Raw genomic sequence first — 18,506 nt, 5'->3', positions numbered from 1 at the left:
TAAAATAGAGGGGTGGGTGGGTGTGTGTGTGTGTGGGTGTGACATCACAACGCAGCCATGGCAGACATTGAGGCTGTGGAAGCCCCTGGCCCTGCAGATGGAGGAGTGAATTTAGCAGCAGTGGGAGACTGACAATTCAGTCACTCAGGAAAGTCTTACAAATCTTGCCTATGTATGGCAGGGCAGAGACGTGATCTGCCTTGGGCCAGAGGTTTCCACCGAGCTGTGTATGTGAATGGTTTTTATCTCTACATATCTACTACATATTTTCAAATGTGTTTTTGTTTTTCTGTTGGACATTAATTTGCATTTCTGAGCACTAAAAGGGTTTATCTACCATGCAATCTGGATTACAGAACCCAGATCTGGATTACAGAACTCATTACAGAATTTGTCATCAATTATAATTTCCAAAAATGGTTACATGAGAATTTGTGCTTATATTTTTTATTACTTCTGTGTAGGCCTATATATTGGTCTACCAAAGGAGGGAGGGATCTGAACCTTTTTTTCCATGTTATGGCATTTGTCAGCACAAGCAGTGCCTTGCCTGTATAAGCCACACCTGAATGCAACCCAATACTGAAACAGCTCTCATTCACACGTAACTACTTCCACTTTAGTTGCGTTGTAGCTTTTGTCTGCTGTCACAAAATAATGCCAGTAATCTAAGAAGCGAGAAGCATCTGCTGGTTCGTCTACGCGAAAACCGGTTCATTGTTTTCATCTCCGTGCTTGTGTGTAACGTCTTGTGGGGTCAAAATGACATAATGGAGACACATGCTTGTCGTGCTTGGTTGCGGTGGAATCATCCTGAGTGCAGTGGCATTAAGAGGTATGTCTAGCCATGTACCGTCTCCGTTCTACTCACAGTCCAGTCATTGTTTAAATGTAGGGATATTGTAGTTGATCTCATATTCAGTAAAATGTTTGGACACCTCTGGTGAAACCCTGAGGTCCTCCACTGCTCTAAGCACCATCATTTTCACCTCTGCGCCAGTGTTACTGGGTATGGGCTCCACTTGCATATTACACATACAGCTTCAGCCAACAACTTGCTCTTTAGTTCCTTATTTCCTACAGGTTCTGACCATCTCATGCAACATTTCAACTCTGGAGCTTCCATACTAGAGCATTAAAAGTCTACGAGCGATTGGCCCACAGTCCTGACTGCAACCAGCTCCCCTATGGCTGCTTCATATACCTTATGTTCAACTGATTTTCAAACAGTCCACATCAGCAATTGATGTAACATGTTTCATTTATCAACACCCTGTGGATCTGCAGAGCCCCCCCATCCCCCCCCCCCATGTTGCAGACTATAATTTTGAGGTAATGAACTTTCAAAACAATGTCCTGCATTGTTTCCATTAATTTGTAAGTCATGCGTTCAACATCTCATCAAATGTGCGGTCCAACAGGCCGTGGTTTGAATTGGTCGTGAGGAAGAGAGGCAGCTGCTGGTTCTGGGTGCGCTCATGGTTTTGCACCCGCTGCGCTGCACCCTTCTTCAAATTTTTCTCCACAAAGAGGAAAAAAAACATGCATGCTATAATAAAACCAATTGCAAGTCATCATGTCATTTATATAAAGAAACCAGATGAACCATTGTATCAACAGGAACTATGGCATGTTCTAAATTGGTATTTTAACTACAAATGACACAACAGATTTCATAGAACGTCTATAGACAGTCCTGAAGGTTGCAGCCGTGGCAGTGTTCCATAGCCCTGAGGCAGATTCCATTGGCCACGCTGGCTGTCAATCACTGGCATTGCTCTGTGAGAGAGGTAGGACTGAGGCAGACTTTAATGCCTAATGATTGGTCTTCTAAAATCGGGCTGGGCAACTTTTCTTTCTACCCTGTGTGACGATTTTCTACATTAGTTGTTGCCTGTGTGAACCTGTGTTGGGCTCAGAGGCTTGACAACTACTATCTTTCATACGTTGCATATTGGTAACTAAAACTAGGGGAACGGAATACTGTGTGATTTTCGCCCAGTTTGGTTATGCCTGCATCCTTCCAGTTATCACCATTAGTCATTAACCGAACATGACACTATCTCTGCTATCTGGCTGCCAATCTCGCAGTCCAAAGAGTGTGCGCGTATGCTTCAGAAGCACAGATCTGCACCCCAGGTCAGCTGGGGGATTAGTCAGGCTTTTAGTAGTGTAAAGGCACAGGCCACAAGCACAGCAGTCTGCGAAACATTCAGTTTCTGTTTTTAGCAATGTTTTACTTCTCAATGAAGGGTCCCTGGTGCTTTGGTGCTGAGGTTTGCTAAATAGTGTTTTAGAGGACAGCAATGGCTTTTTGGTGGCAAGCTTTAATGATAGGGTGGGTTTTTCTTGGTTTTTTTTTTTTTGGGGGGGGGGGGGGGCGTTGCTGTGGCTACACGGAAGGGTGCCATCATAGAGCAAATGATTGCTCCCATTGAGGGAAGCTTTGACTTCCACAGATGTGCCAGAGATTCCAACATCAGAACTTACTGCGAGACTTGCCTTGTTGCCGCAGCAACGAGAGACATGGGGTGCTAAACTCTTTTGGCCGATTGAGTGAAGGTCTGTTGCGTGTGACTCATCGTGTCTGTGTGTGTGTTTGAGAGGGAGAGAAAAAGAAAGCTACAAGCAGAGAGAACGTCTGCATGTCTGTCTGTGTGTGAGAGGGAGAGGGCGAGAGGAAAGGGAGTGTGTGCATCTTCGTGTGTGTACCAGCGTGGTAACCAACCACAGAATCAATGAATGCATTTCATAATATCAAAGAGCCCGGCCCGGCTTTCATGTTGAAGGCCTCTTAATCCACATGTTTGAAGTGTTTCTTTGCCGCATGCGATGTGCAGATGAACCCGAACCTCACATCAACAACCACCGTGCCGTGCTGGAGGCGCGCCGAGCAGAAGGCGTTTGGGTGGCCTCTCTCATCCAAGCTTTCAGCTCCCTTACATAAAGAGTATTATTAGCCTGGCGACCATGTCGCTTGCTGATTTCCAGCTCCCTGCGGAGAGCGTCCATCCTGCTCTGGCCTTTCCACCAGTGGAAAAAGCCTCATGTTTCACGGCAGGTGTGTAGGAGGCAGGCTGGTATCCGATTATCGTCACTCTGGGAAGGGAGCAGCGCGCCGCCGCAGCCACACCAGGCCTGCCCCGATCAACGGGCATCCACACGCTCCTGGGAGCAGAAATACGGGGCCTGATCCAAGATGTTCGCTTTAAATGTTCTCTGCCTGCTACAGCCCAATAATCACTGCATCAATCGTTTCTTGATCGTGATTGCGATATTGGCCTTTGCAACACCAATGTTATGGGGGAGGGGCTGCAGTGTGTATATATGAGCCTCCTAGAGTAGCATAGCACTCCTCCTGTGTGCTGTAAACGTCCAATTTCAGACACTCCAGATGGGTGCGGTGGGTTTGTTTGAGCCATGACATTCACGAGATGCAACAAACGTAAATCAGCCAAAATGACGCAGACCGGTCTTTAACCATATTGCCTCAAGTTTTCACTTGGTGTTGCAATATAACTGAAATATATGTTTATCTATTAAATGTCAATTTTTGCCTTTTATTGGCTAAAAAGAGCGGTAACTGGTGAGTAGGGGATCACCCATCTGTCCTCTTCCTCGGGGACTTTTAAACATTTGCCACTGCTCGCTTCGCTTGTAAAGTCGTGGTTGTTTGGACTTTTTTTTCCCCCTTGAATCTGAGAACTAGAACGTTAGGCCTAAGTCCAAGATCATCTGAGGACAGCGTTTTCTGGCAGCCTGTTGGTGCATGTTAAGCAGGTGGCAAGGAAAAAACCTGAGCCTGAGAGGGCACGAGGGCCAAACCTTAAGAAATGATGAAAAATTTAAACAAAAAAATCTGGAAGTGTGTGTAATAGTAAACAGATACTCCAACTAGATGGTTATTATATGTAATTTAAAAAAAAACAGGAGAATTCGGTGCAGTTCCCAGAGGACATCCCAGCCTTGATTTCCCAGTTACAGATATGGAATCAGCCATTGAGTTTTGGCTGGGGAGTGTGTTTGAGATGCAAGTCTGTCATCATTTTCTGGTGAATCAGACAACCACAGTGACATGCAGGGATGTCTTTTACTGCCCCTATCCTTAAAACGCTTGGTGCACACAACCTGACAGGCCTACTTCAACATCAGGGAAGGGTTTTGACCAGACACTTTGGCAATTTAACTGTAAAGTTGTTTGGCACGTGGTGCTTGTCCACATTAGGGATTTTTCTTTTCATCACTTCAGATCAGCTCAGACCATCAGCCTCTGGACCTTTTTACAGTTAACAACCTCTGGAAGGTTTTACATTTCACAGTTTGTTAGTATTTATTTGAATTATATTAAGATTTAATGATCATGGCACTGTAAGCGGAAACACTCCATATATTAATCTGTTTTGTCAGCAGCGTTGTCTCCGGTTTCTCGTCTCGGCCGAAACTGTGGAGTTGTTTATGTAGTGATGAAGATTTGTTATTGGAGACCAGGCTTTGAAGGGGCGGAGCAGCATCGGCCCACGGTCTTCCACTCCCCACCCCGCTGCACACGAACGGGCTGCACGCAGAAAGAGCTGTAGAACCAGGAGAGCAGGCTTCTCTGGAACCTCACAGATCAATCATTCAGTCCTTCATTTATTCGTGTATTATTTTATTGATCAGGTTTCTCCCCAGTAAGGGTGTAATGGGGGGACAGTATCAAAAGCAAAAATGGGGGGCTGGTGCAAAACACTTTTGAAATGTGAAATCAAATCGTCAGTACTCACAAAACACGCCCTCGCTAGCATCGCTCTAAATCGACTTGCGGAAAGTGACGAAGCCACCCTTCACGCCCGGTGAGAGCAAAGCCTGTTAAGCTCTTGCGGACCCACAGCCACAAATGGTTATGCAGAGGAAGGTCTTAACAAACCATGGTTCAAGCTACTTTGTATGTGCCTCAATTGAGGCACGGCAGTTTACATACAGAACAGACCAAGAGCACAGGCAGGCCTTCAGAGCCGAGAAGGTTCAGCTCGACTTAGCAAAAAGGTCTCACTTTGTTGGATGCAGCTACAGGCTACCAGGCCTTTTTTAGGTGAGTTCTACTCAGAAGCTAATTGACTGTCTTGTGCAGTTGTGCCACGTTTGCAGTGGCCTCTTTTATGAATTACTTGTTTTGAAAATGGGGCAAGCAATGTCAGGATATTTTGTGCGTGACGGTGAGTGTGTGGAGGTTTCTCTGCACACCTCTGCAAACTGCAATTTTGACCATCTCTGCTTTTTCTGCAGTACACTGCATTTGCTACCTGGAATATGGGGGGGGAAGTGTGTGTGTGTGTGTGTTTTTGTTTTTTTTTCTCCCATGGAGTTACTGCAGTGTACTGTAGTAACAGCTGATGAAGGACCTCTGTCTCTGTCTGAACCTTGTGTATTACACTTAATTTTTACTACCCATCTCTCTCGCTCTCTCAGTGAAATTAGTATATGTTGTTTACACAAGCAGTATTTACATGTATATTAAAAGCCTCCAGCAGCTGTACCTTTCATGCCAACACACTGGTATTTAGGAGTTCAGAGACATCTAATTGTCCCAGTAAAACGGCTGACTCCCATGTGTTGGTTTTTTCATTGTATGTAGTAAAGTTAATAAAAGCTTTTAATAGCTACTCGCAATATCAGCTAGCTAGCTCTTGACCTTAGATGGTGTGAGAGGATGAAGAGTGTGGTTTATGGGAGTGGCACGGAACATCCTTCTGCCCTCTCTGCTATAGTGGCCCTATCACATGGTCCAAACACTTATCACTACTGCTGTTGTGGTTTTCACTACATGGGAACAGAACACTTCACTGTTTCCTGTCATTTATTCTACCTCAGTTCCAGCGCCTTGTCAAATCGTCATGGTACAATTTCTTTGTTTCTTTCCATTGTTTACTGCCTGCTCTTTGAAGCCGACCCGAGCCGCAAGTTTAAGATGTGCCTGCGGCGTACAGGATCCCTTTTGTCTGCGATGGTTATCGCTCATTATCAAAATCCCTTTGAGTTGATTACGTATTCTGGCCCAACAGGAAAAGCAGTTGCGGCCCTTCCTGCTTGGCTCTTTCATATTCTAAATAAGTCAGATGGTCTCCCCATTTCAGGGGAGACTCTCTGGTTTGGATGTTTTTATTATGGTAATGATGGCAGCGAGAAAGGCGGGTCACTTTTGGGTCCATACTGTAATTTATTACAGGAGCTAATAAACGTCTGTTGGAGACTATTTCTTGTTTATACCATGACACTACAGTATATAATGATGTATACAGTAAATACATATAATAATTATATATAATTAATGATGCAATACAGTTAATTAATGGGAAAGTTTGTTGTCTTCTTTTTTTTTTCATTTATATTTTTATTTAATAACAGGCCCATTTCCTAACAGGATGACTAGTAGAATGGCACTATTACAACACGGTCATTATTTCTACACATCAAACCAACTGTACTTCTGCCCTTGTTACATCATGTGATTTTGTGCAGTAGAGGCGGTGTGGGCATGTGTCTGTTCATGTGTCCAAGGTCACGGTCTCTGTGCTTGATGGTTAGAGCACATCGATACCTGCCTTTGTAGATGATGCAAGCCATACAGAATACGCACAAAAACCTTTGGTGAGAAGTTAGATCCGCCAGCTACGGTACATGGAGTACTAAATAAATATGGCCTTAGTGGTAATGTTAGCATTACATCAGTTTGCATCCTCCCTCTCTCTCTCTCTCTCTCTCTCTCTCTCCCCCATAAAGAGATAATGACCTAAAGAAGACCTTGATGGTGAGTCAGCCAAAGTAAACATATCTGGGGTTTTTTTTTTTTTTTCTTCTCTGGCTCTCAGGTTAGGAAGACAGTGGTGCATTGTACACATGGTGGTATTGGCTGGTGGGGAACAGGCATTTCATCCATATCTGAACTCTGTACTTGTTGCAGTACATTTTAGTTGTTTAACAGCCAGTCCTGCCTATTGTTCAGCTAACCAACCATAACCACTAACATAGTGGATTAATCATATGGATTAAATGGAAAGGAGTTATGAAACTCTTGCTTTCCTACATTATCTGTGACATTAGCTAAATGACGGACTACAGAAAAGCCTAAATCTATGTAATATGTCTGGAGTGATTGGTTTGTTCCAGTGCTAGAGAAGGGTGTGAGCTAATTTCTGTTTCAAGAAATGTAGGCACTTTTGTTTACAATGTATAAAGGTTCGCAAGTTTATCAGATGTACAGACATCCAGGCCCCTAAGAACAAGCCATGAACGACAGTAGCAAGGAGAAAAACTTTATCAAATGATATGAGGAAGAAACTTTGACAGAGGGGACCAGACTTGGGCAATTTCCATCTGAGCTGTACGTGGCTTGTGGAGATTTATGCAGACATGATCATGAACTGGATTTGCTTTAGAATCAAACATTTTATTAAGCATTGAACTCTATCGCCAAGTGAAGCATCTTTATCGGGAATTTGCTTGGGTAAGGTAATAGGTGGCATCCAGCATGCAAAAACCTGTGAGAACATTTGTAAATAGACCATACGCATTCATATTCAAGAACGTGTGTAAACGGACTATACATATTCATATTCAAGAACGTGTAAACATACCATACGCATTCATACTTGAAACCAAAAAGTGAGTTACTAGGCACAGTTTTTGCAGTAGTTTGAACAGGCAAATGCAGCCCATGCATGGTTGAGAAGGCATGATTGGTGTGGAATAGGGGATTCATTAGTATTGCAGTGACACAAAGGAGGAAGATTTCACAACCAACTCACTACTCAGTCTTTTACCCCTAGGCAGCACAACCAGCTGCATTCCTCTGGCCTCCCTGGTGTGGGCGGTACCGCAGTGGGGCATGTCTCAGCCATTCCTCTGGCCTCCCCGGTGTGGGCGGTACCGCAGTGGGGCATGTCTCAGCCATTCCTCTGACCTCCCTGGTGTGGGCGGTACCGCAGTGGGGCATGTCTCGGCCATATTTCTGACCTCAACCAGCTTCAGGTTTGGGGCTTCTGATCACAAAGCTTTAACATGTCCATATGAGTCCACTCAAAAGTCATTGTCTATGTCTATCCAAAATAATGCATAAGTGAGGTCAGGCAAACTGCTCATGCTATAATTTTAAGGCACAAGTAAAGGGCTTCCAGATACCACCACTAAAGCTTCGGTGTGGTGGTTTTGCAGTAAAGCCAGGGTGCTTTATGTAAGTGGCCCAGGGGTTGTTCTGTGGTTACACTCTTCCAAGACCAGAGCATGTCATGCTGAGAAATGCATCAGTATTTTGCCATGGATTGGCTTGTTGTGTAACAGCTGATGCACAGCCTTCTGAGAATGGTCAGAATGGCTTTGTCAGGAGAATGACAGCGATGGTACGATGCATGTGGCTGACAGAGGGATAAAATATTGGGCAGATTTGTCCTTGAAGATTTTACTGAAGATTTTCCTTTACTTTTACTGAAGGTGTACTCATGCGAGTATTTCTTCTATGATTGTATTCCGGCAGCAGCAGTGTTGTGCAAATGCGAGCTACGTTTGCATATACAGCTGAACAGGGAGAACTCGATTTTGTGTAAAAAAATGCATGGAGCTAATATGAGCTGGCCTTTTTCAAAATTATATTTAACAAAAATGTGACATACAGGGTTTGTAACATTTTGGTCAAGTTTATCTTAGTAACATCAGACATGGCATTATGACAAGTAGCAAGGATGAGCAGCACATAAGTGCTGAGATGTGCAGTGTTTAAGGGTACCTCCGCTATCATTAATAGAACTCTCCCCCACTTCCTCAACATCAACACCTCTTAAACATCAGCACCCACCCCCTCTCACCCTACAGTCATTATCTGTTGATTCACAACTTTCACAGCTCCCCCACCCAGAAGTACCAACCAGCCAGGTTGTTCGACAGCTGGAAAAGCTTAGAGTCGGCAAAGCTGCAGGACCGGATGAAATCAGCCCAAGGGTACTGAAGGTTTGTGCAACCTAGTTGTGTGGGGTCCTTCAGCAGCTCTATAACCTGAGCCTTAAACAGAAGAAGGTGCCAGTGCAGTGGAAAACCTCCTGCCTAATTCCTGTTCCAAAGAAGTCTACTACCTTTTCCTTGAATAATTACAGACTGGTGGTGCTCACATCTCACATCATGAAGGTCCTGGAAAGACTAGTGCTGTCATAGCTTAGACCTATAGCCGGCCCTTTTCTGGACCCTCTGCCGTTTGTTTACCAGCAGCAGGTAGGCGTGGATGATGCTGTTATCTACCTACTGCAGAAGGCACATGCACATCTGGATCAGAACACCACCACTGTAAGAATAACTTTTTTTGATTTCTCAAACGCATTCAACACCACCCAACCTCTCAGATTGGGGGAGAAGATGGAGAGAATGCTGGTGCATGTGTCCATGATCGCCTGGGTCAAGGACTACTTGTCTGACAGACCCGAGTATGTGCAGCTGGGAGCAAGCCAATCTGAAGTCTTGGTCAGTAACATTGGAGCACCACAGGGAAATGTACTCTCAGCTTTCCTATTCACCTTGTACACTACTGACTTCTAGTACAGGTCTGACCTATGCCATTTTCAGAAGTTTTCTGATGATTCTGCGGTGGTTGGATGCATCATATATGGTCAGGAGGGAGAATACAGAAATGTGGTTAACAATTTTGTAGAGTGGTGTGAGAGGAACCATCCGCTCCTCAGTGTGGACAAGACCAAAGAAATGGTGGTGGGTTTCAGGAGGAGGACAACAACCAGTCCTATTACCATCAAGGATCAGGATGTTGAGCAGGTGATAACGTACAAATATCTTGGTGTCATCCTCGACAATAAACTGGACTGGAAGGGCAACTCAGAAACTGTGTATAGGAAGGGGATGAGTAGACTTTACTTTTTGAGGAAGCGCAGTTCCTTTAATTGTCAGCATCTTGCTGCACACATGTTCTACCAGTCTGTTGTCGTGAGTGCTGTCTTCTTTGCAGCTGTGTGTTGGGGAGGTAGCATCAGAGGAGGAGACGCAAACAAGCTCAACAAACTGATCAAGAAGGCTGGCTCAGTCCTGGGCTGCTCTCTGGACAGTTTTGAGGTGGTGGTTAAAAGGAGGACAGTTAACAAACTCACGGCTATCCTGGACAATATTTCACACCTCCTCCATAATCTACTGGCCAGACAGCGAAGCATTTTTAGTAACAGACTCATTTAGCTCCGCTGTAGTAAGGAGCCGTACAGGAGATCACTTGTACCAAATGTGATCACACTGTACAATTCTTCTTTGTGTCGGGACACTACTGAGTGGTATTAAGCACTAGATAATCGTACTTATTATTAATATCCACTCTGTTGTCATTCTGTTCTGCATTCACTGCACAATTGTATATACACACCTAACTGAATGTTTGTATTGCACTGTCACTTTACCTGTTAGACTGTAAACAGTGAATGATCGATCAGACACCTTACCATTCTTACACTTTGTGCAAGACATACATACTATATCTTAGTTCTTATTACATTTCTTGTTTATTATACATTGTATATTTTGTATTTTTATTTTATTTATTTTTGAGGTTTATCTGCTTTTTTGCACTGTTGCCTTTTTGTACCTTGAGCTACTGCAATATGTCAGTTTCCCCCTGGGATTAATAAAGTGATAGATCAATCTATCTCTATCTATCTATGCCATGTAGCTGTAAGAAAGGAAGCCACAAAACATATCAAAAACCAAAGCATGGCGATACAAAAAACCAATATAGGAACAATAGAATACAGATGATAACAAACAACCCAATGAACTGACAGCAAAAACAGGAACCCATGAGGTATAAAAACATTGGTAGAAAAGGCGAAAATGAGACGGGTAAAACCAATGAAGGGCTCAAATATGCAAAGCATGAGACCGGGGCGTAGACAAAATAAAAACAAAGGCAAGAGGACAGTCAGCTGGGGGCACCACCAGAGACAGGAGTAGGGGCCATGGACGTGAACTGGAAACGGAGAGGCCGGCAGAGCAGGTTGATGGCATTGGCCCCATGTTCTGGGCTGCTGGTGATGCTAAGCTATCTTAGGATCAGAGGCTAAACACTCTAGGATCAGCTGGGATTTTCAATTCGGGAGCCGGGGAAGGGACGAAGTCCTGGCTTGTGTTGGCAGCAGGAGCCGGTGCCGAAGACGGAACAGGAGTGATAGCCGGACCTGGAACTACAGACAAAAAGGGAATGTGATCGGAAGCCAGTTGTAGCTGGGATCAAGAGCTGGAACTGGCAGTCAGCTAAAGTTATCTTATGCTAAGATTATCTCATGTTTGCTCCAGGAATGGGCACCAGCATCTCCTCCATGCTGTCCTGCCCCCCTCAGCACAGTTCTGGGCAATAGCACCCTCAATGATGCAGGGCACTAGAGCACATATCCTCCTTGTGGCAGGACAGTGGCCCCCTCTTGGAAGCAGGGCATGCCGGAGGCAGCACCCTTCACTTTGAGCCCGCCCCATTAGACGCCCTGAGGTGCCAGGGACCACGGGCAGCGGAGCAGGAAAGGAAGGGTGTCAGGGGGTCTTCACACTAGTATAGAATCAACATGAGTGAATAGAAGAAATAAGAAGATGTACAAGTTCATCTGCCATTGGATGCTCCTTAAAATAGAGCTGGCACTGAAGAACAAAGTCTGGGCACGTACCTGCTGTTGTCATCGGAGAGCTCCAGCGGGGAAATCCCTGCCAGGGACCTATGAACAAAAAGCTTTTGTCCCAGGGATTTGCCCCCGGAGAGACAACGTTGGGGCTGGCTTCACTCGTTTTGGGGCTTGGAAGCAGTTTGATGGGTAGCCCCACTGCCTAACACTGCTTAACTAACTTGATATATTTATGTGGCAGGATATCTGAATGTTGCCTGATGTCTATTAAACTGTATCCCTTTTTAAAAAAAACATCCATGTTTGTTGCGTTAGTATTTAATGAATGCTGCTCATCCTACCGCCTTTAACAGCATGAGCAAGCAAGTAGAGAGGCCTTTCAATTTGTCATCATATAATTAGCGTTGTTGGCTAGCTAGTCTGAATAAAAGAAAAATCATTACTTTCCATTTACTTAATCATCAATTTTCACACGAGATCATTTCATGTTTCTACGAAGCTAAGAAACACCATGCATAAGAGCAGGGAGGAGACGCTCTGAGAAGCCAGTGACTGAAAGGTGGTGCGTGCCTGCAGGTGTTCCTGTGGTTCATTATCTTGCTACTAGAAGTGAAGAGGGCACACAGATATAAATAAATATCTGAGTACAGAGAGTGTGGGTTGCATCTGAGGATATTATTATATAAAATCTTTTAAGCTCAGAGCAGCTGTGTTCAAAATCTCCCCACAGTGCTGCACCCCTTCTCAGTAATGTTTGCCTGCTTTTACCTCATTTACTTGCAGCAAACTGATTCTTAACCACAAGGGGTTATAGAAGAAACCATGTATATTTAGAGTTTGATGGGTTAGATATTGAAACCTGTGGCTAATCAGTTTTGACACCTTGTTGAATAGAAGCTGCTGTCCAAGGACTGTCATGTCAAATCTAATTTCTCACCTGCAGTTATGTGGTTAAAAAAAAAAAAGGCAAACACTCAATTGTACAATGTTATATTTGGGAATGAGAGGATAATCCACTCTAATGATATACCACAGTATAAAGTTCATACTGTGTGTGTGTGTGTGTGTGTGTGTATATATATATATATATAATGTGTGTGGTTTTTTTTAAAGTTGCAATGGAAGTCAATGGTAAACTAGTAAGTAAATTGAGTTAGTTAATAAGGTTAGTGTGTTAGTAAGTAGAGTTAATTACACAATCCTGTAACTAACTCAGTCAGTGGTAAAATCCTGTTTGAGCAGTTGGAGCAGTTTGGTGGCATAACAATGAAAGTTGTTATTCAAAACGTTTTAACATCATAGAACTGCGTAGTTCAGTGGTACATACCTGTTTGAACATGGGAAGAGCATGATTGTTAGCTGATAAGGTAAAGTGTTCATGCATGGAAAAGATGAAATTGTGCTGGGAATTGCAGCCCTAGGTGTGGAACTGTGTATCCGCCAGATTTGCAAAACACATGATTCCTAAACCTGTGGCCTGTTATGCATGTGGGTCATAGCGGACCATTTGGAAACCAGGGAGAATATTTGCATTAGCTAGACAGGCAAGAATACTGGAAACAGGGAAACACAAGTATAGCTGATTATTGAAGTGTTTAGAAGTGGGCATGGAGGTCTGGCATCACTTAATGAGTTCACCGGGATTAACATGCAGACACCCGTGCACAGTAAGAGTTTGGTAGGGCCCCACAGTGAACTAGCCAGTGTGGACGTTCCAGTGGTATCAGTATGTAAACCTCTGTGCGGGAGATTTGTCAATTTCATTTAAAATGGGTTAGATGTTAGACTAAGTCTGATAGGTTACAGAGAGCCATATATATATTGTGTGTGTGTGTGTGTGTGTGTTTCACTGAAGGAATACCTGTGAACTAATAAGGGGGGTGTTCGGTCGGGCAGCACAATTTCAGTCCCAATAGTTGTGTTATTTAACTTAAAAGGTTGGGTGCTGTGAGCAGTATCCCATTGCCTCAAATTAGGTTAAAACGAAACTTTCACTGCGGATGAATTAATGCACTATGCCGCACCTTATTATTATTTCTTTATTTATTATTTGACAAATTATGATCTTGAGAACTTACAATAAAATTCACTATACATAGCAGCTGTTTTCTCCTGGCACAAAGATTAATTGAATGTTGTTCATTAGTTAAGATTCATTTGAAATATGTATTCGTTTGTGCTTCCTTTTCCTGTACTGCCTTCCCATGGCTGCCCATCATACTTTATTTCACTTGCCTTCAGCAAACTGAAACTTGGCTGCAAAGATGAATAACTTTTCCACATTGCGTATTAGACAGGACAAGCCGTTGACGCTAACGTGTGTGTGCCGGCGTTTTGTGTTTTAGACACTCCATCTACAGAGCAGCAGGTCTTGTTTGTCCAGAAGCTGCAGCAGTGCTGTGTGCTCTTCGACTTCCTGGACTCGGTCACTGACCTGAAGAGTAAGGAGGTGAAGCGGGCCACACTCAATGAGCTCGTGGATTACGTGTCCACCAATCGGGGCGTGCTGGTGGACTCTGCCTACCCTGACATCATCCACATGGTCAGTAATGTCTTTATTTCTCTATTGTTGTTGTTTGTTTGTTTATTCTTTTGCTGCTGTCCACATGGTTTCTTCAAGTCAAATCGGTCCACATACAGCAAGCCTCCCAGACAAAATGTTAGTTGCACGTGTCCTTTCTTTCCTAACATGTCATTACTATTAACTGTGTGCACACGTGCGCTGCGCTGTGCTTTTTTTTCCACGCTTCCCCTTGTGGAAGCAACCGAAATACAGCGGCTACATTTACACACATCTAGATACCCCGTTAATAATCCGACTAATAGCTCAGACGGAATAGAATATATTTATGTGACTACATACGTACATCTCAAATCGAAAAGACTACTGATTGACAGCATTCTGAATACAATTTTTGATTGTAATCCCTTAAATAGAAGAATAATAGCCAAATAAATGCCTATCTGATTACATTCTTTATTGTAAACGTTTAATAAGTTCTGCGAATATGCATTTGTGTCATAATGAAAGTTTACAACATGGTGGGTGCCAGGATCTAGTCTACAGAAGAGACAAAGTTTTTGCTTCATAGACTTAAAAATAGTTATGATGGACGGATGAAAAACTCGCTATGACGAGCTGTACAGACAAGTATACGAGCAAATGAACAATAGAGCAGATTAGAATATATGTCGCGGAAGGTTGCAGGACATGTCGTCTTCTTGCTCCTTCCTTCATGAGAAGGCTATATGTGAAGTAGGTCTTCCTGAGCCTGTCATAATTTGAAGGTGATTCAAAACAAGCACGACAGCTGACAACACGGGTAGCGCCAGCGCTCGTCTCACTCTTGACTGGATTAACGGACTGCTCGTCGCCATGGTAACGTGTACGCGAAATGGCGCTCTATACGTGCATGTAATTTTGGGCTTGATTACTTGCTGTGTGCACGTAAACAGAGCTTTCCGTCAGATTGTTGAACAGAGTGTGCATATAAACAGTTCAGTATTAATCTGTAATCGGAGGAGAATTCAAGCAGATGGGCAAAAATCTTTGCTTGTAAACATAGACAGTGATTGAGGTTGAAGGGGTTGAGGTGCAGTGATTTTCAGTTTGATTTTGCGACGTTCGTCATCCTGGAATGGAGGCATTTCACTGCGGTCTGCTTGGACATGAAGAACTGAAATTCCAGTTCTATGCTACATCGCCCAGGTGCACAACCTAATAACATAAAAAAGGCATTACTGTTGCTTTAGGCAATTCATATTTTGGTTCAGAGGCCCAGGAGCAGTATCATATTTCATTTAAATACTGCAATACCTTTTAATCCATCACCTTTAATCCATCATCTTGGTTTCATCCTGTAAAGCAACCCGGATTTATATCAATTCAGATTAAGTACACATCAATAAAGCCCCTTCAGTTTTCACGCCGCTGTTTCCAGCGTGTGCTGCACCTAGACGACCTCTGGAACAGGAGTGCTCTCTTCTGACCCTGCAGCCCACTACAGCACACCTGCACGCATCCGTCTTGGTACGAGGGCATTAAAATGAATGAGTTGCATACATTAGTGACTTTGCTAAGACAGGTGTACAAGTATCACTGGATAAATGATGCGTGTGTATATGCTGGGGGGGGTGTTGGAGAGAGACACCTCATGGTGAAGGTTTTAGTCCTCTAAGATGGTTTGCCATCTCTTCACAGCTATAAGCTTGGGCATTGTGCTTCCCTTTAAAAAGCAATGCAGGGGAGAGAGCTTCTAGGAAGGTTATCTCCATGACAACCCCAGCCTATTTTTAGCAGCCGGAAATCGGAGGACCACACCTGAGAGGAGTTGTGCATGCAAATCGGCAAACGGCAACCAAAATGAAAGCTCCCAAAATATTTCTGTGTGGGAGGGTTTTTGATTGCGTGTGTGACAGACACAGAGACCGAGAGAGAGGAGAAACTATTGGAAATAATAAGATGCCTTTCTCCCTTTCTTTTCTGTTTTAAATTGGTGACTTTTTTTTCAAAGACAGACGCATCAACAGGTATGCTGTAGATAAAAGACAGACAAGTGCATTTGTGGCTTGAAATGGCTTTAATGTTAAAATGCCTGCACTCAGGAACAATAACCTTCCTCGCCATAGCGATTCCACTGATTAACTGAAATGTCTCTATCACTAACATACAGTGATTGTAAAGTGATTCAGTGATAAGGGTGCCCAATATGGGCCAAAATAGCTTATTGCAACTGTATTGCTACACGTGGTGATGGCCACTCGACAATGTTAGGAACACACCGATGTACCCCAGATGTGCCCTGTTTTAAAGACTGCCATGGGGTATTCCAGTAAAAAGTAGCTGTTGTATCATGTAATCACTGCAGCTGAAAATAGGCCCACAGAGCGCTCGTCTGCAACATCTGAAATTGATTGGGATGTTCCTAGCATGTGCATGCGGGCGCACACACACACACACACACACACACACACACACACACACACACACAGAGAGAAAGAAAAGATATTAATAATGATATCACATAAAGCTAAAATATACAAATGATCAATGTGTGTGTGTGTGTGTGTGTGTGTGTGTGTGTAAAAGATATCCTCATGCCTAATAGATGTGGGTTCGCTACTATGCAATATACTGTGTTCACATGGTACAATTAAAAGAAATCTGGCATCATAAAACCCTGTTTCAAAACCCGGCACGTGTCAAGGTGAATGACTCCTCTTAGTATTTAGCCATGATCGTGGCTTGGCGTCTCAGATGCCAGACCAGATTCCACTCCCTGTACAGAACAGGCCTGTAGGTTCTCTACCAAACAGAACTGTAGATGCGCTCTACAGTAATTACACCCAAAGATAGAGGAACGATCGCCAATCGCTGTGAGTAATTACACACAGGATCAGCTGCCGGTCAGCTCCACCTCCCACCCCTCACATCATGAGACTACACCATCCAGCATGGGTCAGTGGAGAGGTTGGGAACTCGGGGAGTGATCTGAACCATAGCGCCCCTTCATTCAACACAGTCAAACTACTGCCCAGTAGAAGGCCTTTACCTTTCTGTACGCCAGCTCTGAACGAAGTGCTTGGCTAAGTCACTGCTGTGTTAATGAAAAACAAGCACTGGCAAGCATTGGTGAGAGGAGACTGAGCGTACCATGCGGACTGTGAAACGACTCCATTCCGATTAGCTAAATTAGGTTTTAAAACAGATGGTTTGTTCTCCAAGTGGCTCAGTAATTTATTTTCATTTAGCAGGCTTTATATCTTCAACTGGCAAATGAGCATCTGAAGTGAGTGGCATATTTTAACACCACAGGGAAAGCTAGAGCTTTGTGTTTTTTTCTGATTTAGATTAATCTTGTTCTCTTGGGCACACATTGTACATATACAAAGTGTGTCCTTTGAATACTTTTTCAAAGTCCAGTAAATGATATTTGCCAGAATGTTTTCCCTCCAGAGTAGAGGTCCTAATACTGGGTTAAACTTATGTAAACTTTATCTTTCTGATTGGAGAAATTAATGTGGCTTAACCCCTCCCACACTTAAACTTTACGTAAACTCTGCATTCCTGGTTTCTCTGAGCAACCTAGTTGGAGAAAGCTATCTAGTGAGCAAAAGCCAAATGTCTTGGAAGTGATTGTCTTGGAGTAACAGGTTCTATACAGACCTAAAATGTTTATCCATCAAAGATCTTGCAGCATCGTGAATTAATTCTATATGTATGAAAACGGGTTAGATTGGGCTGCGTTAACTTAGGATGTATGATTCTGATTTTCCCTGCTTGCACCATTTTCTTTCCAGATCTGTCTGAGTTGTGCAAATCTGTGACAGTAGGCTGTCAGTCAAGCATGCTCATTGAAATATTGGAATGCTTATTGGAAAATTAATTTTTTGTTTGTTTTTATTCACTTATTTGAAAATTTGCTTCATGTTTTAAATAACACTAGGTATGTATCAGATATTGTTAATATTTCACAATATTTTCCCCAAGCATCAGCCCATTTCTTACACATTTAAAATTTGACATCTCTTACAGTGCTTTTCAAATTACATAGGACCTTATGCCTTTTTTCCCCAAAAATCTTCCCTCAGTCAAAACGGGTTGTTCTGATTTTTGTCTAGATCAAGTAGAACATCTACATGTGTTAAATCAGTGTGTAGCATCTCCCCTTGTGTGTCTCTGAGAATATGGGCAATTCTGATCGACACAAGCCTTCACTGAATTGTTATTCCATGACTGTCTTTGTGAGTTGAAACCTTGACGGCAGGGTTGTTTGTCCGCTTAGCAGCTGAGGGGAACGTGAGCCTCTCTTAGACCTCTCTGTAAATCTAAAGCTGTCATAGCAACATTTTTCAAGGTCAGTCCAAGAAGCTGCAAGAAAG

The 18,506-nt window shown here is 43.4% G+C and overlaps 1 protein-coding gene across 4 annotated transcripts in view; it reads left to right on the top strand.

Annotated features, from left to right (window-relative positions):
• Positions 1-18,506, top strand: part of ppp2r5a (protein phosphatase 2, regulatory subunit B', alpha isoform) — a 35,825-nt gene that overhangs the window by 2,639 nt on the left and 14,680 nt on the right. For all 4 annotated transcript variants that reach the window (XM_081718274.1, XM_081718273.1, XM_081718272.1 and 1 more), the window contains exon 2: positions 13,970-14,166. In XM_081718274.1, coding sequence (XP_081574400.1) covers positions 13,970-14,166 — 197 coding nt within the window. The remainder of the gene's footprint in view (positions 1-13,969; positions 14,167-18,506) is intronic.

This window comes from Electrophorus electricus, chromosome 7, assembly GCF_041902795.1.
Source record: "Electrophorus electricus isolate QZ-2024a chromosome 7, ASM4190279v1, whole genome shotgun sequence".
Taxonomy (NCBI): Eukaryota; Metazoa; Chordata; class Actinopteri; order Gymnotiformes; family Gymnotidae; genus Electrophorus; species Electrophorus electricus.
Note: the sequence above shows the minus strand (reverse complement) of the source record. Positions and strands in the feature narration are given on the sequence as shown.